Source organism: Mustela erminea, chromosome 18 (genome assembly GCF_009829155.1).
Source record: "Mustela erminea isolate mMusErm1 chromosome 18, mMusErm1.Pri, whole genome shotgun sequence".
Taxonomy (NCBI): Eukaryota; Metazoa; Chordata; class Mammalia; order Carnivora; family Mustelidae; genus Mustela; species Mustela erminea.
The window spans coordinates 10,468,681-10,493,224 of record NC_045631.1 but is presented as its reverse complement, the minus strand read 5'-3'; the positions used below and the strand labels follow the sequence as shown (position 1 = coordinate 10,493,224).

The 24,544-nt window shown below is 44.1% G+C and overlaps 2 protein-coding genes across 2 annotated transcripts in view; both read right to left on the bottom strand.

Annotated features, from left to right (window-relative positions):
* Positions 1-6,298, bottom strand: part of TRPV1 (transient receptor potential cation channel subfamily V member 1) — a 44,393-nt gene extending 38,095 nt beyond the window's left edge. Inside the window, exon 1 of the mRNA XM_032320360.1 lies at positions 6,210-6,298. The gene's annotated coding sequence lies outside the window, so the exon portion shown is untranslated. The remainder of the gene's footprint in view (positions 1-6,209) is intronic.
* SHPK (sedoheptulokinase) lies at positions 1,438-24,504 on the bottom strand. The gene is made up of 7 exons (XM_032320369.1): positions 24,251-24,504; positions 18,763-18,904; positions 11,696-11,879; positions 11,004-11,156; positions 9,840-10,015; positions 6,210-6,410; positions 1,438-2,174 (listed from the first exon to the last, which is right to left on the bottom strand). The coding sequence occupies exons 1-7, from the start codon at positions 24,416-24,418 to the stop codon at positions 1,762-1,764; spliced, it is 1,437 nt and encodes a 478-aa protein (XP_032176260.1). The 5' UTR covers positions 24,419-24,504; the 3' UTR covers positions 1,438-1,761.
* Between the last annotated feature and the right edge of the window lie 40 nt (positions 24,505-24,544).

Below are 24,544 nucleotides of genomic sequence, written 5' to 3'. Positions count from 1 at the left end.
CAAAGCTCAGCCCTCAGAGATAGAGTGGGCATGTGGGAAGTGAACAAAGTTCCAGCACCATACTGGGCACTGGGCTGGGCTTCCGGGCCTTGCATCCAGGTCCTAATCCAACATTTAAAGACTCCATCCACAGCGCTCTGAGAACGCAAGACAGGCTGCCTTCCTGAAGCCAGAGGGCCGATTCCTCCCGGCAGACAGGGCTGTTATCCTTTGGCCTACCCCGCGGTGACTTCTCTCTCATCGGCCTTCTACAGGAGCTCCAAAGTAATGGGGTCAATTCATTCTAGCTGAGAAAAAACTCACATGACTTTCCTGAGTGATCTTCAGCCACTTGTCCCGGTAGAACTGTGCAACAGGCAGGGGTTTTCTACAGCACAACCTCAGGGCTATGTCCACCCTCCCAAACCAAACTCTGCAGCTGTGCCATAAATTACAATAATCCCAAAGAAGATAGGTATGTCTTATTAAAGGCGCAAGGCTCTGGAAGAGTGAGCTTTAGTATGTAAAATCCAATCAGCATGGCCAGGCAGATTAATCTAAGAGCTTCAGACAATCACATAACTGTGACATTTACAAAGAGGCAACATGACTGTTAACCAGACTCATAGTTGCCCAGGTGCCTCAGAGTCAGGCCTGCCTGAGCCTTAGAATCACTCTTGGGAGTCTGGAGTTAGATGCAGCAATGACAGCTTTCTCCTAGATGCTCTGGGATCCCTGCAGGGAAGCTGAGTCAAGGGGGATGTTTCTGCAAGCCAGGAACACACTGGCCCACCAAGACCTACCCCAAGAGAAGGAAATGCTAGTACCTGCAGGATGAAGGGGTTCTCTCTGATCAAATTGGCCGCTCTGACAGGAGCATGCCCAGCCACATCCCTTCCCTTGGAAAGATTCCCAAGATTGTGCAGGGACAAAAACACACTGCTGCCCAGACACAACTCTGAAAAAGGGTCCCAGACTCTTGGGAAAAATATGCCTGAATGATGGGGCCACACAGCAGCCGTCCCCCTTGCTAGTCATGCCACCTGCCTTTACTTCCCTGCTCTGTGACTTCAAGCGAGTTGTGTTAAGGATCTGGAGCAGCTCCAGTACAGAAGGCTCTCCTTGGAAGGAGAAGCACATCACCATGCACACCATGCACATACATGCACATGTGCCATGCATCTCCATCTCGGCCAGTCTGCTTTACTATCTTGGGCCATGCCCTGCCTCAGCTAACCAGCTCTGGCCAAGGGAGAACAAGAATGGGAGAGGGGCCTTAGGAACACGTGGTATAATCCAGTAGGAAAGGACTTTTCCAACAATGCATATGACCCGTCTGGCCTTCATGTCCCAAAAAACAATCATTCCAAAAGCTGGAGCTGGGGGCAGGGTGGGGAGGTCTTCTTTTCTTAATTGGAGACTTTTTGGTGTCTGAAGTTCACATTTATTTTCTCTTTGTCTACAGGTGAATCACAGAAGAGTCTGCTGACCATGATGCTGGGCTACTGTTCCTTTTCTTTCTTTTTCCCTCTTTTTTCCACATGTACATTTGCAACGAATTCCCAAGTGAGTCTCTTGGGAAGCGCTGATTTGAGATCCAGCTGATGAGTCCTGCCTGCATTATTAGAGTATGAAGATAGGTACTTGGTCAAGATGGTTCCCCGAAAATGAGCTTTGCTTAAAAGCTGCCCACAAAACTGTCCAGTTCAAGGATGACCACAAGGTCATGTCATGAATGTTAGTTAGATAAAATCTGCAACAGTCTTTTGGCCAAAAAATGCACTAAGACTCCCTCTGGTCAAGATTTCTCTGGAGCATGACCAGCGCTGCCCCCACAGCTGCATCCACATCCTGCCCAAAGGACACTGGGAAGGGGAAAGCCCTCTGCACCTCCTGCTTTAGCACCTCATTCCTGGACAGTGCACTCCCACTGCCAATCAACCGTTTCACACCCCAATCCTTGAGCTGTTGAAATGGAAGCATGGAGTGCAGGTTTTGAACAATGCCCCGGCACAGAGCCCGGGTCACGTGCCCCAGGGAGAGGTCAGAGGAGGAGATTCTGGTCACTGAGGCCAGCTGGTCCGGCAGGTGCCTCTCGCCCAACACCGTTGGAGTGATAGTTAGGCGGGTGTCTCTTTGCTGTGCAGCTGCCTGGATCATGCATGAATACACAGTGGATTCTTCGACCTCTAGACCTTCCAAGAACAGAAAAGACCTGTGTGAGTTCATGCACCCTTGCTGTAGGCTGAGACAGTATAGAATTCCAAGGGTAGATCAGGGGTAAAATCTACTTGAGCAGGGGTAGATCTACTTGTTGTTCATCCTCACTTGGCTGGCCGTTTCCTGGCTCAGTGACTCATGCAGCTAGCTAACTATGCTCTGCTCCACACACCAGCTGGCTCTCTCACTGCAGACCCCAGCCGAGACTTCAGGGAGAGATCTTGTAGGTGTTGCTGTGAACATGAAGCATCCAACAACTAAGCATCCCATAACTATGCTCCCAAGGGAGGCAAATGCATTCACTGATCAAAAAAGCATCATCACAGCTACTATTAGACTTATCAGCAGTGTCAAAAAAAAAAACCCAGGACCACAGTGCTCATCACAGTCTAGCCCAGTGCTCAGCAGAGATTGAGAACCACCAGTCTAGACAATGCATTTCACATTTGAATATGTATATGAATCAATTAGGGATCTTATTAAAATGTAGTTTCTGATTCAGTATGCCTTGGGGGAGCCCTAAGATTCTGCAGTTGTTACCCACTCCTAGAAGAAGCCAGTGCTGCTGGCCCCAAAACTACACTTTTGAGGTAGAAGGTTCTAGACCAGTGCTTACTGACACTTAAGGGCGTAACAATCACCTGAGGAGTTTTTATAAAATGCTTACCCCACCCCACCTCGTGGCCAAATTATCAGCTTTCTGCAGGCAGGACTAGGAAATCAACATTGTTTCCACAATGTTTTAAACTCCTCAAGTGTTTCCAGTGTGCAGCCAATGCTGAAAGCCACCACCCCACTGTGACCATGAAAGTCTCCTCAGCAGCACATTTAACTCATACAAACTCAACTACATACACTTGGGAATGAGACAGAGAGGGGAAGAGGGAGAAATAATTTAAATATCATAGTCAAAATGTGATCAGCAGAACTCTGGTTCAACATGCCAAAATCAGGGCACCTGGCTGACTTGGTCAGTAGAGTATGTGACTCTTGATCTCAGGGTTGTGAGTTCAAGTCCCATGTTGGGCATGGAGCCTACTTAAAAAAAAAAAAAAAAAAACACCAGAATGAATATTACTGTCTTTCACCTCTCTCTAGAAATTCTACTAAAATCTAAGAAAAATCATATGCTTGATGAATAACCTAGCACATGTGTACAAGTATACAAATCTGTAGGACTGAGTCCTTGGAGAATCTGTTCAAAAGATATGCACATCATATTCTTCCCTTAGAAGTTGGACCAATTTACACTACTACTGAATGTAGAAGAGGGATTATCTCTCCATATCGTAGGAAACACAGTGCATTGAAAACTTCTAAAAGAATAGAAAAATAATATAAAACCATGAAACTAGTGGGAAAAAAGGGAAAGGAGATGAAAAAGAAAAAAAAATCAGATCAATCAAATAGAAAGCTTTCAAATAGAAAAGCTCCACCTGGCTGGCTCAGTCAGGAGAGTGTTTTTGACTCTTGATCTTAAGGTCAAGTTCAAACTCCACATTGGGTGTAGAGATTACTTAAATAAATAAAAACTTCAAAAAATTGAAAGCAGAGGGACTAAGGAGATATGATGATTAAATGCAATGTGGTATCTTGAATTGGATCCTGAAACAGAAAAATGACATTAGTGGAAAATTGCCAAAACCCAAAGAAAGTCTATAGTTAAAAGCAGAAAACAATGAGCCATGTGCTTGCATGTCCTTAATAAAAATTCCCTGAAGAATGTTAAGGAAATGTTAAAATAAAGTGTTCTTCCTCACTGGGAAACATTTGGGCCATGAGAGGCACCTGAAGGAAGGAACAGATTAGCCGAAGGCCCAAGAGACCTGGTTTCTAGACCTGTCTCTCCATTCCTTGGCTTACCACCTTATTCAAATCTACTGGAGGGGATCAAATGCTATGAGTTGCCAAATAGTCACATCAAAGGCTTAGAATCACAGACCATCAGAGCTGAAAAACACAGAAGGGAAGGGACTTGCCAAGGCCACGTAACAACTTGACAGAACAGAGAACTGATGCCACTCTCCTAGGTCACACCACCACACGATGCTTATTTAACAAGCAGTTATATCACACTTGTTATGGGCTAGACATCATTCTAAGTGCTTTGCAATAGAACTCATTGGATCCTCACAGTCCTTCAGGGTAGATCTGGGATAATCCCTCTTCAATGAGGAAAGTGAAGAACAGAGGGGATTAGTAACCTTCCCTAAAGCACAAGAAAGTGGCAGGGCCCGGATTCAAACTCAGACCACCTGGCTTCAGAGTCCCTGCTCTAAGCCACATGAGGGTGGAACTCGTGTTGTTTAACTTCTGTAAGATAATGCAAATCTAGGGTATTCTGAATAGAGACAGAGTTTTATTTTTATATCTTGTGCTTTAATATTTCCATATCTGGTTAATAAGTATAATGTCTCTTATCTCAACAACCTACTGTATTTGTATCTATATATTTCTTATTATTTATTTGTTTATTTATTTTAGAGAGGGGAGGAGGAGCAGAGGGGGAAACAGAAAGAGAATCCTGAGCATACCCCCTGCTAAGCACAGAGCCCGACGCTGGGCTTGATCCCACAACCCTGAGAGCATGACCTGAGCCAAAAATCCAGAGTCAGACAACTAAATGAGCCACCCAGGCACCCCTATTTATTTATTTTAGAAAGAGGAAGAGACTGCACATGAGCAGGGGCAGAGGGAGAGAGAGAGAGAGAATCCTGAAACAGACTCCATGTGGAGTGCAGAGTCCTATGTGGGGCTTGATCCTGGGACCCCAAGATTATGACCTGAGCCCAAATCAAGAGTCAGATGCTTAATTAAGTGAGCCACCCAGGTACCCCTGTATCTGTATATTTTTTAATCAAATGATGTAATTGTAGAAATTTCTTAAAAGGTTAAGTTACATCCAATACTAGCCTTCAAAGTCCTTAGTTTCACCAAAATAAGAACCATGACAATGCAAAAAACTTTTCATTTTCAAAGGATCTTACAGAGAAATTAAATATTACCGTCTCTTTCAGGGGTAAAAATAACAAGTCACTTCTGTGTAAAGAAAATACCAGTCAACTCAGTCAACGATTCATAGAGCCAACCAGTTAAACCAGTATCTAAATATAGGGCTTGCCTAAAGATTCTGATAACTAGTTCTGCATCTTGAAAACCTTTTCTGACATAGGCAAAATAAAATCAGAGTTCTGTTCTTTTAATGACACATTCCTGAGGGGATCTCAGCCAAGGGGGCAGAATTCCCCTAAAATCCTGACATCCCTAGCCAGCCGGAAAGGACATGTCAGCAACACCTGTCTGCACAAGCAGTATGACCTTCCCATGTGCTCCCTACTACCTGTGTCCCACCTTGTTACTATGCTGAAAGCTTCCCAGAGTGACCGGTTTCAGAGCTCTAACGGGTAGACTAGTGATCTCCCTATACCTGCATGGCTGACCAGAAATTTCACCTCTACCTCAAGTGCTTAGAAAGGGAACCTCTCCTGGAAGGAGGTTACATGTTTCTCTGCAAATGAAGAGCAGAGAAAGGCCCAATCTATTCTATCCTGACGAAAGCAGGAGGGAATCAGAGTTCTCAGGGATCCCTTCCAAGAAAGGGAGTCAGGAACCACTTGCCAGGAATAAGTGCTATAAGGATTTTATAATAATGTAAAATACCAAGACACTCTTCACTCATCCATGTTTGATCATTTTATTGTCAGTTGTCTGCAGTCATCAGAAAGGGACAGTGACCTACTAACAAAGCAACCAGGGGGCACAGGAAAGCCAGGGGACTAGTCAGTGTTAGAGGAGAAAGAGCTCCCTCAGAAAAAAATAAGTGACGGCAGCTCAGAAGATGAGAAGAAAAAAGGCTGCAGGCCCAGATCCCCAAAGAAGGAAGGAATGTGCTGGATCTGGGCAGGATCTGACACAGGAATCTAGAAGCTTAAATAACACAGGCAGCACCAAGATACTGCCACATCACAAGGACAAGCAGGGAACACATCACTGTGTGGGCAACACCTTACCTAGATCCGTCATCCACTGTACCAGCATGTGGACAAATGTGGCCAGCACGTTGCCCCCATTGAGTGATGCTGCCACGGCCAGGTAGGTCCTGTCAAAGTACGGAAAGTAGGTGACTGGAGTCGCAGGGTCTGGAGTCTGCACTGGCTGGAATCCTGAAGGCATGGAGGTTGCCAACTGAACTGAGGTGCTGATGTTGAGAACTGGGATCCAAGAAAAGCAGAAGTTAGGCCTGTTGGCTGACTCAGAGGGCACAGGTCACAACAGGGCAAGGGGAGAGTATTCTGGTTTAAAAAAATATGTCTTCAAATTCTTTGAGACTCCTCCTTTTTGGAAGGTAGAGCCTAATTTCCCCTACCCTGTGAGTGTGGGTGGGACTTGGGGGACTGGCTTCTAATTGAGAAAATAAGCAGAAGGGATCCTGTGCCATAAAAAGGGTCATATAGGGTCATAAAAAGGCACTGCAGCTTCTGTCTTGGATCACTTGCTCTGGGGAAAGGCAGGCACCATGTCATAAGCAGCCCTGTGGAGAGGTCCATGTGGCAAAAAACTGAGGCCTCCTGCCAGAAGCTATGTAAATGAGCTGAGAAGTAGATCCACCAGGCCTAGCCAAGCCTTTGGATGACTGTAGACCCAGCTAAGCAACACCTTGATTGCAATTCCATGAGAAACCTTAAACCAGACCATCCAGACACATCCAGATTCCTGACTCTCAAAAACTATGAGAGATAATAAATGTTTGCTGCTGGAGGCTATTAAGCACTGGGGTGATTTGTTACACAACAATAGACAATGACGTATAGAGAGTAAGACCTCACTCAGTCCAAGTATTTGACTCTCTGTGAAGGCTTCATTCATTTTTCAACAAGTGCCACCTCTTCCTTATATCCACGGTGTTTTTCTTAACCTCCCTCCACCAGCAGGGGAAAAGCTCACAGACTAAGCACAGAGAGGATGATTTCCTCCTCTGGATTGAGGCCAAGGCCTGTGGATGATTCTAGAAATCTCTTTTCTTCCATGTCTCACAAGATCTGGCCAAAAAGCCTGTTCTTCTCAGTCTGTTGGGATCTGAAATAACGGAGGTCAGCGTGTAACCTTCCTACCTACTGGGAGCTTGGAAGCAAGAAGACTGAAAACAATCTTAGAAAGCCAATAACCTTTACTTTCTGCCATATCAAGTCTTTCACCATGACCCTTTACCAGAAACAACATGTCCTCCACCTGTCCCTTCAAGTGGAGGTATCAAGGATGGAGGCCAACCAACTTTGACCAAGCACACAGAACAAGTGAGCACAGCCAGCAGCCCCAATCTGGAACCAGAGACTACAACCAGCTCAGTGAAGAGGGAACCTAATACCTACTTTCCTCCCATCTGACTAGCCCTTCAATTACTGTAGAAAAAGCACATTTACATCCAGGCACAAGATAGTCTTGTTAAGGTAATAGCCTTTGATTAGAAAACCACCAGTGTATAAAGAGCCAGGCTCTTTAGAGGCACCATTCCAGTGTGTCACAACTGCCCCATGAGAAACATATCATTGCCCTCATTTTGGATGGTGACAAGGGCTCAGGAAGAAAAGCAACCTGTCCAAGGTGACACCGGAAGGAGAAGAGGGGCTAAATTCCCACCCAGGCCAGTAGGCTGGACTCCAAAGATCATGTGAGCTCCCTGACATTTATACTCTGAGATGGTGTATTGGGAAAACTAAGTGTCACAGAATAAATTTAGCACATTTTCCTGAAGAACTGATTTTAGTTGAAAATTTGGGAGAAAAGGTTTTGAACGACTTTTGACTTTAGAAGACTTTTTTCCATAAAATACGTGCAAACAAAATTGGCAGAATTTCCCTTTTCTCTTTCAGATAATTTTGCATTAAGAGGAATTACTACCTAAAACAACATAAAAACAGTCCTTGAAATGTTATTTCTTAAGACTGTCATGAAATAGGAACAAACTGCATAGAGCAGAAAGCTGGTCAGAATTTTTAAACTCAGGGTTGAATTATAATAGTTCTAACTGATGGAAGAAAAAAGATGTGGTAACAAAGAGAATTCAAGTAAGATGAATGAATTCTCCATTCCCCTTGATAACAAGGAAGGGACTCCCAGAGTGGACTCACTCAGCCAGTCTGCGATGAAGATCAAATGAAACCCCCATCTTGCAACCACCCTGTTTGGGCAGGCAGGCCCCAATTCTCCCCTTGTCCAGGGAGGCGCAAACAATAGCCCACAGGCCACCCCACCATGTATTTTTGTGTGGTCTAGGAGCTAAGACCAGCATTTACATTTTGTTTGAAATAACAGATTTATTGAGATATAATTTGCATAATTCACCATAAACAGCAACCTTTTAAAGGGTATAATTCACTGGTTTTTAGTATATTCACTGTTGTACAGCCATCACCACAATCTAATTTTAGAACATTTTCATCACTCCAAAAAGAAACCTTGCACCTGTTAGCACTCGGGGCTCCGCCCACCCCCTGGCAACCATTCATCTGCTTTCTGTCTCTACAGATTTGCCTGTTCTGGACTTTTCTTAGGAATGGAACCAGACACCATGTGGCTGTTTGGAACTGGCTTCTTTCATTCCTCTCTTTCACTCCCATGTGTGGCATTTAAGCTATGTGGATATATCGCATTTTTAAAACCCATTTATCATACTTGTGATTTCTCTCTCTCTGTCAAATAAATAAAATCTTTAAAAAAAAAAACCATTTATCAGTTGGTGGGCATTTGGATTGGTTCTACTTTTTGGAATTATGACTTATCATGAATAATGCTGCTAAGAACATCTGTTTGAAGTATTTGTGTGGGCATGTGTTTCCAGATCTCTTGGGTCTGTACCTGGGAGTAGAACTGTGTGATAACTCCCTATTTCACTTTTGAGGAACTGCCAGACTATTTTCCAAAGGGGCTGCAGCATTTTACTATCCAGTAGCATACTCCTATACTTTTAAATGGCTGAGAAGTCAAAAGGAGAAGAAAATTTCATGACACATGAAAATTCCATGAAATTCACATTTTAGTGTCTTTAAATGAAGTTTTACTGAAACACAGCTATACCCCTATTCATTTATGTATTGGCTATAGCTGCTTCCATGCTTCAGCACAGCTGAGTTGTTAGGACAGAAACTATATGGCCTGCAAAGTCTAAAATATTTACTTTCTGTCCCTTTACAAAAAAGTTTACCAAGCCCTGCCCTAGACTGAGGCCTCCACCTTACTGTGACTCTTTTACACTGAATACAGAAAGACAGCACTCCTAATCAGACTGGATGGAACTTCCACTGACAAACACATAATAACACAAAACCCGAAAACCTACTAATCTATTTTTTTGGTCATGGAGTTATACAGAAATCAGCCAACTAGAGAGAGTCAATTCCCTTACCTGGCCCTAAAGAGGAAAAGCGCAAACTGTGGTCAGGGACAGAACTTGGCCAGCTGGATTGTAAGCTCCCAGAGGAGAGGTTTCACCTATAGGAAGGAGGCTGTTTTTCATGTTTACAGCATAACGATAGACAGGATGCCAAGGCTGCTAGTTATGTGCGCCCCTTGGGCCCTCACACAGAGCTGGAGCTTAGGAGGTATTAGAAGAAGTCTAAAGAGCCAATAAAAGAAAGACGTACCTGCATCTGTCCTTTTGGCCATACAGGAATAGACGGAGGCCTGTAAATCACCCAAGGCCACGCCCACGTGTGTCCCCTTTGGGATTTCAAACCAGGCACGGGAAGTTCTGCCTGCCACACTGCCAGCCTCCGCGATGTCTGGGAGAAGGTGGATAGGAAAGCCTGAGGCCTTCAATCTGCAATCCAAAAGCAGACAATGTATTCACCCGGAACTGGATTTTTGGTCTTTGTTGTTTCCAGGAAACTCAATGAAGGAAAACACTACAGGATACACACACAAGAAGGGAGGGTAGAATCCAGTGTTTTCACAGGGGGCCTTTTCAGCTTTTTATAAACCATTAAAAATACACTTGCATTTTTTAAAAAAAGAACACTGGCTTTCAAAAGTCTGGGGATTGGCCGTCCAGGGGAGAAAACAACCAGTTTAAGCAGGGGTGATCAGGAAGAGTTAGATAAGAGCCAAATATCATCGCCATCCAGCCTTCTGTGTTCTGAACCTAACACAAACACTCTGCAAAGGGAGACAGCATTTCAGCACACAGTCATAATCAGTTAGCACAGGCCATACCAAAGTCAAACCCAAGAGTCTCCTAAACACCAACTGCATTCATCACTCAGGGTTAGTAAACAGGGGGCTATCAATTTTACAGAACATGCTAGAAAGTCCTTTACCTGAACTACCAGGTGCTTTTTGTTTTTTTTACAGAGCTCAGAATTTAGGCCCTGAAGGAAGTGAACTTAGAGGGCACTGGATTTCTGGATCTGAAAAGGCAAATGATTCCTTAAAATGAACTTTTGAAAGACATCCCTCAAGACTATTACTTTCATTTCTTAACCTTATTTAAGAATTTATTACACTGACAGTTGTTCTTTGAAATCCGCAGGCTAGGTCTGAGTCACAGAGAACAAGGGAGCCCAACCTAGGTCTGGACAACTGTGGGGGAGCAGGACAGCATGGTGTATGGGGTACCCCCCCTCCAAGGGTTCACTCACAGCCTGGCCCACCCTTGCCTGGTGACTGGAACAGGCTGAGGGCCTTTGGAACCTGATTCCTGGGTTCTTGGAATCCTCCACTATTGTTCCCAAATGGGGAAACCCCACTAAATCGCTTGCATTCGAGATTCTGGCCTTTACCCTGGAGCCAGCTTGCATAGATATACTCACATCTCCAAGTTCCAGCTTTGGCTCTGAGTGTTGAAATAGCCCCAGCTAGCAGCATTCTGGTCACACATCAGGGATCTTGGCAAGCCACACAGCATGGCAACCACATAGTCATGGATGGTACCAGCAGCATCGTAGGACTTCAGGAACTCTGGGCTAGTTTTCATACCAAAAACAGTTCAACATGGTCTAATAGCAACTTGAAAGCATGTGCTTCACCTAGCTGCAGGCAGCGGACTAGACATGGCATAGCTGGGTGGCAGCAGGCATCCCACATGCTGTGGCTCCCTGATGGCCGAACCTCCCAGGGGTAGGCCCTCCCCGCCACTCAAGGCAACGCTGGCTGGAACTGGCCTTCAGGGAGTGGTTTCAAGGGAGAATATGCCATGCTTGAGAAAGCAGCACATCAGCAGCCCTGACCCCACCATGAACTTACCACACAACCCTTGGCAAGTCCCTTGCCCTCTCTGCCTTTTTCTTCCCCACTCTGATTTAGAATCAGATAACCAACAAGGAGCCCTCTGAGAAATGAAGCAGTTCTAGAAGTCTAGGTCTTGTGACCACCCCTGTGCCAGGCCACCTCACTGAGGGATGCTCCAGCAGGTGGAACGATACCAACCGGCTGGAGACAGACTCTTAGCCGTTCTCGTGTCCCTGGAAATCCAGCACCCGATTCAAAAATCAGTTGTCTATACCTGTTCTTCAAAAGCCAGAAGATGGTTGCACAGCCAAACCCCGAGGCCACATTGAGATGGGACTCTGGTTGGGGCAAAGAAGCCAGGAACCCACTGCTACACCGGCCGTCCTGCCATGTGACCAGGGGACTCACAGCTCTGGGCTCAAACACAGGAGAGGGCCCTCCCTCTGTCCATTCACAGCCTGGAACAAAGGAAATTACCAAAAACAGAGAAAAGAACAACTGACTGGCAGCAGCATGTCGAGACCACTCTGCTAGTGAGATCACAGCATGATAATGCTTCATGTATGCACATGGGTTCTGCTATCAGAGCACCTGGGTTTAACACCTGGCTCCACCACCAATGGCTGCATGACCCTCACCAAGTCACCTACTCCCTCCATTTATCCCACTTCCTCTATGTTCCCCTTAATTCATTTTTTAAAGCTGATGGCACAACCCCTCCCCTTCCCTGTAAGAAAACAAATCTGGCACACTCTCAAGTCCCCTAGTCTCTGTCCTTCCAACCCTTATCATGATAATATTATCTAGACTTGATTCTGGATGATGATGGATATATTTTCTCTTTTCCTTTGGTCTTAGCTAATTGATTTTTAGACATCAAACTTTACTCAGGAATCTGGCCAACTTTACTTAATTTATCTCATTTATCTCTTGAAATCTGGATTTTTTTTCCCTCTGCTCTTATTTAAATATTTTATCCCAAATTAGTTCCAGCAAAGTTCATCCTGTGGCAAAGCATCTAGAGGCCTATATGGCTCAGAATATTTTTTCATACCCTCAATTTGAAGGACAGTTGTAACAGTCTAGGTTCTAAGTTCCCTTTCTTCAATACTTAAAAATACTTTGTAGACTTGTGATAGATTGCCACAATTTCCTTGCTACTACTCCCATTAAAGGGTAGCGTTCAAATCCTCTCTCCTTAAATCTAGGCTGGCCTTGATGATTTGTAAGAGCAAGAGAATGTGGGGGGAATAACATCCTAGGACTGCCAAGGTTAGGTCATAAGAAGATTTGCAGCTCCCACCAGAGATTCCTGGAGCACTCACTCTGGAGGAAGCCAGCCACCATGTAAGAAGTCCCACTACCCTGAGGCCACCATGCTGAAGAAACTAGGTGGAGAAGACACATGCAGGCATCCAGCAGGCCATCGTCAGCTGAGTCTAGCCTTCCAGCTTTCCCCACCAAAGCATCAGGCATTGACCAGAACCACCCTTGAGCCCTCCAGACAAGTCTGTCCACTAGACGAATACTCCCAAGAAACCTCTGTCAACCCCACATAGAGCAGCTCAATCTGATACACAGAAGTAGTTCATACAAGATATGATAAAATGGTTGCTGTTCTAAGTCACTGAGTTTTGGAGGTAGTTTGTTATGCAACAATAGAAAACCCAAATGTGATTCCATTGCATTTTTACATAGAATGTTGCTATTGAAAACTATCTAGTCAATCTGCTTCTATTCTTTTATATAGCATCTGGTCTTTCACTCTGTAAGCTTTTGGAGTTTTCTTTGTCTTTGAAATCCTTAAAAGTTTGCTCTAATATATCCAGCTGTAAGGTTTTCCTTCTCTCCCTCCATTGACATTCCATGGGCCCCTTTGGTCCAGACTGTTACATCTTATTTTGTCAATTATGGTAAATTTTCTCCATTAATTCTCCACACACCTCCTCCTCTGCCGCTTTTATTTTTCCTTTTCTATATCTCCTAGTATTCAGATGCTAGTACTTCTATTTGTATTTTCAATATCTCTCTTTTTTTAATATTTTCTACTTCTTTGTCCTTTTCTTCTTCCTAAATTCGCATCTTTCACTCTCTAATTTGCTCTGAAGTTCTATCCATTCCACTATTAATCCCAACTATTATACTCTTTATTTCAACCATTATATTTTTAATGCCTAATGTTTCTGCTTGGTTCTTTTTATGTCGTCTTCTTACTGTTTTTTTGCTAATATTCACCTTTCACATATTTTAGTATGTATGACAGGCTAATTTTAAATTCTTAGACTGTCCACTCTAAAGGTCTGGGGACGATGGATGAGACCTGGGGTGAATCCACAGCGAACCCATCCCATCCTGAAAAACATCTCCTCAGGTCAGGGCTTCCAGTCTGCTCCCAGGATGAAACAATGTTTTGAGGATACTTAGATTATAGGTCACCAGCCCTGTGATTAGGGGGAAAACTCCCACTTTTCTCCACTGCCTTGATTTTATTCAAGGATACCTGAATTACTATGGATATGGGGAGAGGTACTGCTTGTCCTAAAGCCACGAGAGTCCAGGGGAACCAGCAGTTCTCCTCTTGATTTATCTTCCCACAGGCAAGGCTGGTTGCCTCTTGTCCCAGATCCAAACCATCAACCCACACGCACCAACTCAAAGTAGTCCCATCACCCTAGGTTCTCTTACAGTGTTCTCCCCTTTCTTTGGTGTTTTTCTCTTATGATCCTTCTGAAACCAATCTTGGGGGCAGAGAGCCAGCAGTCAACCTAATTCAGCATCTTGGTGGCAACTGTATCTGGAAGTCCAGAGGTGGAGGAAACTTATAACTATTTCTTAGGTCCTGATATCTCTTCCTGCCACATGTTGACTTTACTGTCAAACTAGTAGCAAGGGAAAGGGTTAGAGTTAGGGTTTGGGTGTATTGTCTGTGCTACTATATATATAGGGTTGTATGTATTAAATGAGTTAACACATGTACACGTTTAGAACTAGTACTCAATTCATGTTAGTGATGATAATGATGAAAATGAACCATTACCTTCTAAACTCTGTCCAAGGTCTAAGACTTCCAACAGCTTTATAGAAAGAGAATACACACCCCCCTACATATCTTTTGTTCTCTCTTATCCTCATACAAGGGAGATTTCTCACTTCCATACAACATTAATACAACCATTGCAGCAGAATGGGAAAAGAATGTTAATATTAAGTGCCAGTTGAGAAAAATTATCAGCAGCAAGAATACTATAAACCCAATGGACGGACATGAGAATCTGGCTCCACATGACATAAGATGGCTTCCAGGTGAGACCAATGCCTGCCATGAAGCAAACCAGGGCAAAACCCCACATGTGACTGTTTCGTGACCATGACTGATTTCAGGCCCCAGATTTGGGAGCCAAAACCATTACATTTTCTTATAAGTATGTTCATTAAGAACCAAAGAAAGAGACCTAACTGCCCCTCCCCCTGAGTTCCAGGCCATGAAACATCCATTCATTCATTCACTTATACATGTATGATTGAATGACATGTATATTAAATATCTAGTATGTATTAGGCACTGGTTCTAGTCCCTGAGAATATAGCAAAGAACAAGGAAAAGTCACTACCTTCAGAAAGCTTATATGCTAGGGATATAGAATATAAACAAGCAAATATGTAGTACCAGATACTTTTAACTGCTGTCAAGAAATATACAGTAGTGACAGATATTTGGAGGGTGATCAGGGAAGTCCTCTCTGAGGTGACATTTGAGGAGGGATGTGAATGGAGTAAGGAAGTGATCCAGAAGAATGTCTAAGGACACATACTGCAGGTAGATGGGTCAGAGCAAAGGATCTAGAGGATCTTGTCAGTCTCTGCTTGGTATCCCCGGCCAGTAGCCAAAAGAGCCATGCATCTAAACCACACTCCGTTTCACATGGGGTGAAGGGCTCCTCAAAGCAGTGTACCCTCACAACTGTATACTACATCTGTACTTAAACTTCAAGCTGCATTATTATCTCAGCTCTAAAGTTGAGTCTCTGCAGCTTTTTTTCAACACCTTTATCTGCTTCCAAAACTCTGATCCTTTTTCAAAAACAAATTTGGACTATTGTTTATTTTGTTTGTATTATAAAATAAATGTGGAGCTCTTACCATGTACAGGTATTGTTCAAAGCACTTCAAAAAGATTGATTCATTGAATCTACATAGTAGCCTTATCACATAGGTATGATAATTATCCCCTTTATATGAGAAAAATGAAGCACAGAAAAGTTCAAAAAAATTGTCAAAGCTCACATAGATACTAAGTGATAGAACCAGGATTTTCAGTATAAGATGTTCAGATATTACACATAAAGTCAAAGGCTTGGGTCCCAGTCCCCTTCCTGTCCTAGTTAGCCCTTGTGGGTAACCATCCAAATAAAATGTTTACACTGATACAACATATTTGGTTTGCTTTCATTGACTTCATTTTGTTTTTGTCTATTTTTTAAAAACAAATAGCACTACACTGTATTTCTTTTTCTAGGCATTGTTTTTATCATGCAACAAATGTTCTGGACTTCCTTCCATGTCAGGATATGTGAACGTACCTCCTTCTTGCTAACTACCGCATATCCTTCTGCAGCATGGGCACGCCAACATTTATTCCTCCATGCCAGTTTCCACTAGCGTGACAAGGAGGCAAAGAATGACCATGAATGACCACACTTATGCACATCCATATGAAAGTGATTTTCCTGAGCAGATTCCAAGTAGCAGAGCTGCTGAGTCATAGCAGTTCCCTTATTTTTAACAGGCCCCACCAAACTGCCCTTCAAATGGTTATGCTAATTGACACTACCACCAGTCATATTTAAAAGAACCAATTTTCCACTCCATTTGCCAACTCTTTGCATTTTCAGACTTTGATTTCTTATAATCCAGTGGGTGGAAAGTAATTTCTCTTGTTGTTTTCATCTGTGCTACCCTAAGTACTAATGACATTGAGCATCTCTTCATATGCTTATTAGCCACTTGTATTTCCTCTTCTAGGAACTGCCCTTCTCAGTATCCTTTGCCCATTTTCCACAGAGCCATTTGTCCTTTCTTTGTTCTTGGTTTTTTAGTATGCACCCGTATTCACACTAGCAAACGTTTCTCCTAGTCGGCTGCTTGCCTTTTAGCTTGGTTTTACGATCCCCATTTCTCTCCTGCTATTACCGAGCCTGGAAATGGAGTCTACAGGCATAATAACCACAGGCCTCTCAGAAGACACTCTCACTGCCTTTCCTCTCCGCCCGCTGGCTGGCCTGTGCCCTTGTGGAAGCAATTAGCTCTCTGCTCAGCAAACTGGTGCCTGTCTGTGTTGACGGCCTTGAGTGTGCCCTAGAGAGTGAGGGCTTTGTCTGCTCGTTTCTATGTCTCCAATGAGGTCTAGCATGGAGCCTTATATATTGCAGGTACTGAAGCCAAACTCATCTATGGCCACCATTAAAACACAGTGACTTGCTCCCAAGTATGATTCACTCAACTCTGCTAAGCAAGTATTACCATTGCCAAAGAGTGGCTTCCCTCCTTCCCAGAAGCAGAAAACAAAACAAGGAGGCATGTAGGTTGTCTCAATGAAATATTCAGCAGCTCTCTCCAACAATGTGGGCAATGGTTTGTGTGGTTGTTACAGAGTCCAGGAAACGGGCAGAAAGGGAGGTGTATGACCAGACCACAATCTTTAGATCTCTGTTGTCCTTTTTGGGAAGGGTTTTAGTATTAAAAGGACATTTATTCTCATTAATGCAAAATTAAGGAGTTTAAAAAGCTTTTACAACCTAGATTCCCACTGAGAGGCCAGCTCTAACACCCTAATCGGCCTTCTCCACAAACTACTGATTAGAGCCAAGCAGTTCCTGTGTTTCCAAACAGTCTGACAACAAGCAGATAAGGAGGAGGAAAGGGGCAAGAGATACTGCACTGGCTTCTACAGTCACCCAGGCCCTCCTGGGGACTGATCAAAGGATGCTTCAGTAGACACCTGTCACATTGCTGAGAGGCAGGTCACCACTCACTTGGCCCAGGAGAACCGGAATCACTAACTCTCCAGGCAAAAAGGGGTGAACCAATGTTCAAATCCCCTTTACTACAGCCCCCAAAGTAGCCACCCATCCTGTACTTAAAACACCTGCAGTAAAATGTTGGCAGCTTTGAAGCTGGATGAGGGGTATGTGTCTGTTCATAATAATATTCTCCCTACTTTTATGTCTATATAGAATTTTTTATAGCTTAAAAAAAGGCTTTTTTTTTTTTAAGATTTTATTTATTTATTTGAGAGAGAGAGTGAGCATGAGAAGGGAGAGGTCAGAGGGAGAAGCAGACTCCCTGTTGAGCAGGGAGCCTGATGTGGGACTCAATCCCGGGACTCTAGGATCATGACCTAAGCCAAAAGCAGTTGCTTAACCAACTGAGCCACCCAGGCGCCCTAAAAAAGGCTTTTTAATGCTAGCTATAACAGGAACACATAACATTCAAGGAAGTTGGACATTCTTTTGGGAAGTTCCTCTCTTCACTGAGCAACTGTACCCTCCTGCAACTCTGGTCCTTCTAGAGGCCTTTAAGAGCTCAGTGTCTAAAATCAGACCAACCTGGGTTCAAAAGCTGGAGTCACCACTTGCTGTCATATGACCCTGAGCCTATGAACCTCTCTGAACCTCCACTTTTCATCTGTACAATGGGGCCATTAATGTAACCTACCTCATAAAGATGTTGGGAAAGTTCAATGAGATCATATAGATAACACCCTTACCAAGCATGGAAGCATTTTTATTTTGCTAGCTTAATAAGTCTCCTCCTGGAGGCCAAACAGAACAGGTCACTGACCTCTGCACTATGGGAGACCTGATAGAAGAGGACCAACTAAATACTCAGCACTTGAGCCCATAAAAAGGATGCCCTGAAATTTAAAAATCACAAACTTCCGTGATTATGGCAAACAACAAAAATTATGCCCAAATTCAAGTGTCCCCTGTGTCTTGGCATCTCCCACAACTACACTAATCTTTAGTTGTCTGCGCTGATGCTCTGAGACACTGACAGAAATAAAGAGAAAGCTGTGGAAAATCCACTCCGCTGAATCCTACAGAGAATCAGAGAGAACTCACTCTTCCCTCGCCCTGTTTATGGACAGAGTGTGAGTGGAGAGTTCGCTTACTCATTACACATTTGTACAAGAAAGGGTACACACAAAATGCAAGAGGTAGCATAAGCCATTTTGTTCACACTGCAGGGTGACCTGTTACTTCAGAGGAGAGCCCTCCACAGCACTCTGCTATCCCACAGTGATTGCTAGGAGCACATGATCACCCCCAGAGCCCAGCATACCTTGGCCTGTTTTCCAAAACATGACTCCATGCATTTGTCCCGACACTCCAATGCCACAAACTTCCTGGAGCAGCTGCCGAGGAAGGGCAGCAAGGCACTCATTTAGGGCTTGGATGATTCTGCTCACATCCTGCTCCTGCCCCTGGAAACAGAACAGGACACATTGGGCAGGGGCACACAGACAGGGAGAAGAGGGCAGAGGCCTCAAGGAATTTCCTGGGTACTATCTGCCGAGCTAATTCCACTGGGGTCACTTCCAGGACTGCTCACTGACCTCAGGGAGGACGTGTGGGACTGAGGGTTCTCTACCACCTTCAGCAAGGCCTGGAGCAGGAATGTGGTGGGCAAGCTACTCCCTCCCCGCACAGGTGAGGCACTGCTGCGAATTAGATTCAGAAATGGCCAAGGCTCTGGCCTCCGCTGTAGGTGAGTCTGAGCTGAGGAAAGCATTGTATCTGCCCTATAAGAGTGGACAGTCTCACAGGAAGGATAGGAAAACACAAGAAAGACCATAATGTAAGTAGAAGTTAAGGGTCTATCACAAGGGACACAGAGGTTCAGGATAAGGGAAGGATGGAATATAGCCAGGAGGAACCTGGAGGAAAGTTGTAGTCAGGAAAGGCCTAATGGACTTAAGCACTTTAGGACAAGCTCTAGCATATTCTTCCATTTTCTTCCATGTGGACTTTAGTTCATCCACATGGCAAACATTTCCTTAGTGCCTTTAGAGCCAGACCTTAGACTTGGAAACAAAACACCCACTAGGCAAGGTAGGCAAGGAGATAACCCCAAGAATACCTGGGCAGAGCCCCAGGGAGATGGTCCATATGAGGGGCTGGTGGGAGATGAAGCTATAAAAGAGGAGAGGCTGAGCCCAGTGGGGGACCTCAAGACCCAGGGTGAGAGGCTCCTCCTAAAGCCCTCCCCTTGGGCTTTCTGAATAGGACAGTATCATCATCAGAAGGTTAATTAGGCAATGGTATAAGCTACTCAGAGAGAGACTGGTAGTATAGAGAGATTTGGGGATTGGGGGGGTGGAAATGAGATTCAAGAACGTCAGGACCATCCTTTCCTGATTTGCCTTTTTTCTGATCTGCTGCCTCCTTAAGAACTTCTCACGGCAGAATAACCTTGAAAACCAAAGTCATGAGAAATAAGAAGCTGTAAACAAACAGCATACTAATATCTATGAAGCAAATGGTCTTTGCGACAAATATGTGAATAGAATGCAGGATTTGAAAAAAGTTAAAGGTCTCTGGAGTCAGAAGCAAAAGCACATTTATGTATCTTAGAGATACCAAAATGCCAAAACCAATTAAGCAGTGTATCCAAATGGGTGGGAGGTACAGACTAATATAACTTTAAAAGTAAGTGACTCACACCAAAAAAATTTAGGTAGGTTCCATGACCATCTCTTCTTTTAAATTATGAAGTCCCTGTTAAAAACTAGAAATCAGACTCCAAGAACCAATCCAATCCCAGGAGATGTCTCCATTCAGTAAGAAGTTTCAAAAAGCTAAGGAGGCCACCACAAAATATGCACTTGGAAAAGCAACCCAGATGACGTAATTGTTTTCTCAATGATTAAGTAGATTTTAAGAGACTCCACACCCAGTGTGGAGCCCAGTATGGGACTTGAATTCATGACCTTGAGATCAAGACCTGAGCTGAGATCAAGAGCTGAACACTTAGCCACCTGAGCCACCCAGGGGTCCCATCATCAAGAATTAAACATGCATGTTTAAAAGAGTTATGCCTATCTGATTAACATTTGTGCTTAAGGAAACTTAAGAGTATTTGGTATTTTAGATAAATTTACATGTTTAAGAAAATTTGGCCTAGGTTACCTTTGTAATTGAGTAACTGATGTAGATTTGCAATTGTAACTTCAAATCTCACTACTGTATATTTATAAAAGGATTTTAAACATATAAAACATTTAAAGTTTACATCGTTATCCATTCAACTTATTAGATTTATAAGAATTATTTAGGTATTCTGAAAAGCTTTGGGTCAGGCAACTAGAGTAACTTATATACTTAAATAGAATATTGTGTAATGTTATATTTCATATTATATATTTATATAAAATGTATAACTAAGGTACTTAACTGAGATGGTGTTATTATTCAAAGGTCTCAAAAATGATAGTTACATTTTTTGACTTACAAATGGAACCAGCTTTATGAGCTAAATTTAAAAACTTAAGAACTAGGGTTCTGAATTTAATAAGTTGAATACTTGTTTTTATTTCAACCAAAGTAAAATGTTCTGGCACACAAAAATTATCTCAAGGCACAAAATAAATTTATACTTAATAACTAGAAGGACTCATGGAAAACTCAGAAGAGAAATGTGGCTCAGCTCTTAATAAATGTCTGGTCTCTGGAGAACTAAAAAGCGCACAGTCTTGGAAAAGCATCTAAAGACCACAAGCCCCAAGATACCCTACCCAGGACAGAACACAGCCTTCTCCTCCTTAAGACAAACCCCTGGGGGCCCCTGGGTGGCTCAGTGGGTTAAACCGCTGCCTTTGGCTCGGGTCACGATCTCAGGGTCCTGGGATCGAGTCCCGCATCGGGCTCTCTGCTCAGCGGGGAGCCTGCTTCTCTCTCTCTCTCTCTGCCTGCCTCTCTCTCCATCTACTTGTGATCTGTCTCTGTCAAATAAATAAATAAAATCTTTAAAAAAAAAAAAAAAAAGACAAACCCCTCACTTGCCCATCAGCCTGCTGGCCTTGGGCAGGGGCAGTTCTAAGAATCCAAACAAGCCTGAACAAAGAAGCAGAAGAAAAGGAAGGTGAGGTTGGGTGGGATGGGGGAAGGAGTGCCAAGCGAGCACAAATCATTTCCCTGAGGCTGCAGCCCCAGATTTTAACAAGACTCTATGGTAGAACTGACTAGGCAGTGAGAGACCAACAGAGAGGAGATGCATGGCTGTGCACCTGAACTGAGATGTGCTGGGAGTATAAAAATACATACCAGACTTCAGATTTAATATGAAAAAACACACAATTTATCTTATTAATAATTTTATATTAATTATTATATATTGAAATGATAGTACATTGGATACATTGGACTAAATTAAATATGCAATTAAAATTAATTTCACATGTTACTTTTTACTTTTAGTACTAGAAAACTGAAAAGTACAGGTGTGCATCACATTTGTGGTTAGAATTTCTTTTGGATAGTGCTAAAAGTTCCCACAGGACCTTGGAAGGTGTATCAACCCAAGACAGAGGAGCCACTGTTTAAAACGGGCCCAGGGTGGGTGAGTCCTGTGGGTGGGGATGGTGGAGGAGGGAAATGGGCCAGGCGGCAGTGAAGACAAGGGGGGAGTCAGTGCTCAGCAATTAGTTCGAGTTTCAATAGTGAGTGTGATCAGTGAGTAGCTCTTTGACAATGGGCATACCCACAATGTAACAGGATTGGTGCTGCCCCCTTTCCTTGGTTCAAAATATCCATCGCTCTACAATCAAATCAAATCGGAAAACTTCAGATCTGAGGAAGAACGCAGAAACTCATTCAACCCTCCTACCCACCAACCCCTCTTTACAAATGAGGAAACTGAGGCCCAGAAAGGGGAAAGTAGTAACTCAGAAAGGGTGACAGAGATTCCCGCAAACATCCTGGTATTTTAAAGTCACAAATACTTAAAAGCTGCCAAGCTTGACCTTGGTGTATACAATACTTACTAAGAGTAAAAAGTACGGACATAAGGAAAGGACAGAGTCATCAGGCATTTCTGTAGCTCAGTGGTCCTCACCTCAGGGGTAATGTTTGTCCCCAAGGATATATTTGTCAGGATGGGGACATTTTGGGGTGCCACAACTGGGTAGAAGGATCTACTGGCATGTAGTACTTAAGGCCAGGGATACTGCTGAATATCCTACAATGCACAGGACAGCTCCCCACAAAAAGAATCATCTAATCCAAAGTATCAACAGTGCCAAGGTTGAGAAATTCTGTAGATGAAATTACAGCAATACTGTTTGTCCCAGAGCACAACACAGACGTGGAGGATGCAAGGGGGCTATTCCTGGCCTCTCCTAAAACTATTAGGCAGGTGTGGCACGCTGTGTGCCTGTAAACACAGAACAGCCTGCTGCATGCTGTGGTAAGCCTAGAAAGCAGTTTTCAAGAAATGACCCTATTTCAGGGCCCCTGGGTGGCTCAGCTGGTTAAGCGTCCAATTCTTCATCTCAGACCAGGTCTTGATCTCAGGGTTGTGAGTTCAGCTTTCCCATGCTGGGTGGGAAGCCTACTTGGGAAAAAAGAAAAAAAAAAAAAAAGACTGGATCTATTTCAAGAGAAAAGGGCAGTACCTAACTCCACTCCCTGTAATCCCAACTCTGCTGCTCACCCCCACAGGGTAAGAGCTGAAGATGGCTCTATTTCATAGTCCATGTAGTGAAATAAGCATTTTAAAATACCCTGATGCCCCAACCAAAGTAATTTGGAGTCTATGAAAATGCAAAGTGCTCCTGAACTCTCTATCCTCTGAAATGTTTCTGAGCAAGATGGACTCTGAACCCTAAAGAACTTAGGTAAGTGCCAAAAGATTGTGAAAAACAAGCTCTAGGGAATGAGGCTTGTTCGTGGCTGGAAAGGGCCTTAGAGGCCACCTATTTCAACTGGGAGAACAAGCAAAGATCCAGAAAGAAGAAAAAAAAAAAAGTCCTAAGGTTTCACAGAAAGTTCCTGGATATTAATTTCTATTGTCAATTAACTGAACATAGAGCTACCTTCTTCAGGGAATTAATGGAATCCAGCTCTAAGAACTGATGATCTTTCTGAACCCACATCTCCAAACAGATCCCACTCTGGTGAAATTCTCCATTTCTACCCCGTAGCTTTCACAAAACACTAGTTTTAATATATAATGATCCATCCGATCTTTTCCTGACATTTAAATCAGCTTCTCTCTCCTGTCTGTGTCTGCACAGTCCTTCCTCCACGTGTCTCAGCCTTTGGATCCTGGTGTCTTTTGCTGACCAAGTGTTTCAATTTCCCAGTCCACATTCCATCCCTGAGGAATGCGAAGAGCCACTTACGCCCTGTTTCTACAATCTCAGTTCCTGAGGAAAACCTGTATTCTGCCCTGGGGAACAAAATGAATCCTGAACTTGAAGATACCGGATGCCGGCAGGTGTCAGGTGGTCAAGAACAAGAGCGAGGCCTGAGGTTACACGGGGAGCGCAATTCCCCCGGATCAAAGTACAGAAAGTGGAGGGCAGAGAGCACCGGGATAGAGCGCCATGAGCAATACTCCCAGAGGCCAGAGAGCCAGACGGTGTCAGCAGGTGGGAAAAGCTCCTGGGAGGAAGAGTAACGGATCACAGGGAGCTGCAGCAGGCAGGAAGAGGTCGGACAGGCTGGAAAAATCAGGGAGACTTCTTTGAAGAAGAGGGGTGTCGAGGAGGCCTCCTTTGAGGAGCGAGAGTGGCTCCCCGAGGCGGCGCAGCTCCAGGACGCTGCCTCACCTGGTGCCCTGCCGCCGTACTCTGGGCCGCCGCCTCAGCTCGCGTAGCCCGGGCACAGCTCGCCAGTACCACAAACCCGGACGGGTCGCGGGGCACGGCCTCCACCAAGGCCGCCTTCACAGACGTAGTACCTAGGTCGATACCCAGAGTGACCACCCGCGTAGCCATTGCCTCAGGGTGTCGCGCAGCTGACGTATGGGATACTGGCGCCCCCTCCTGCGCGCTCCGCACTGGTTCTAGGCGCCGAGGCGGGGCCAAGCCTTCAGCCACACCCAACATTGAGGCTTCTCACCT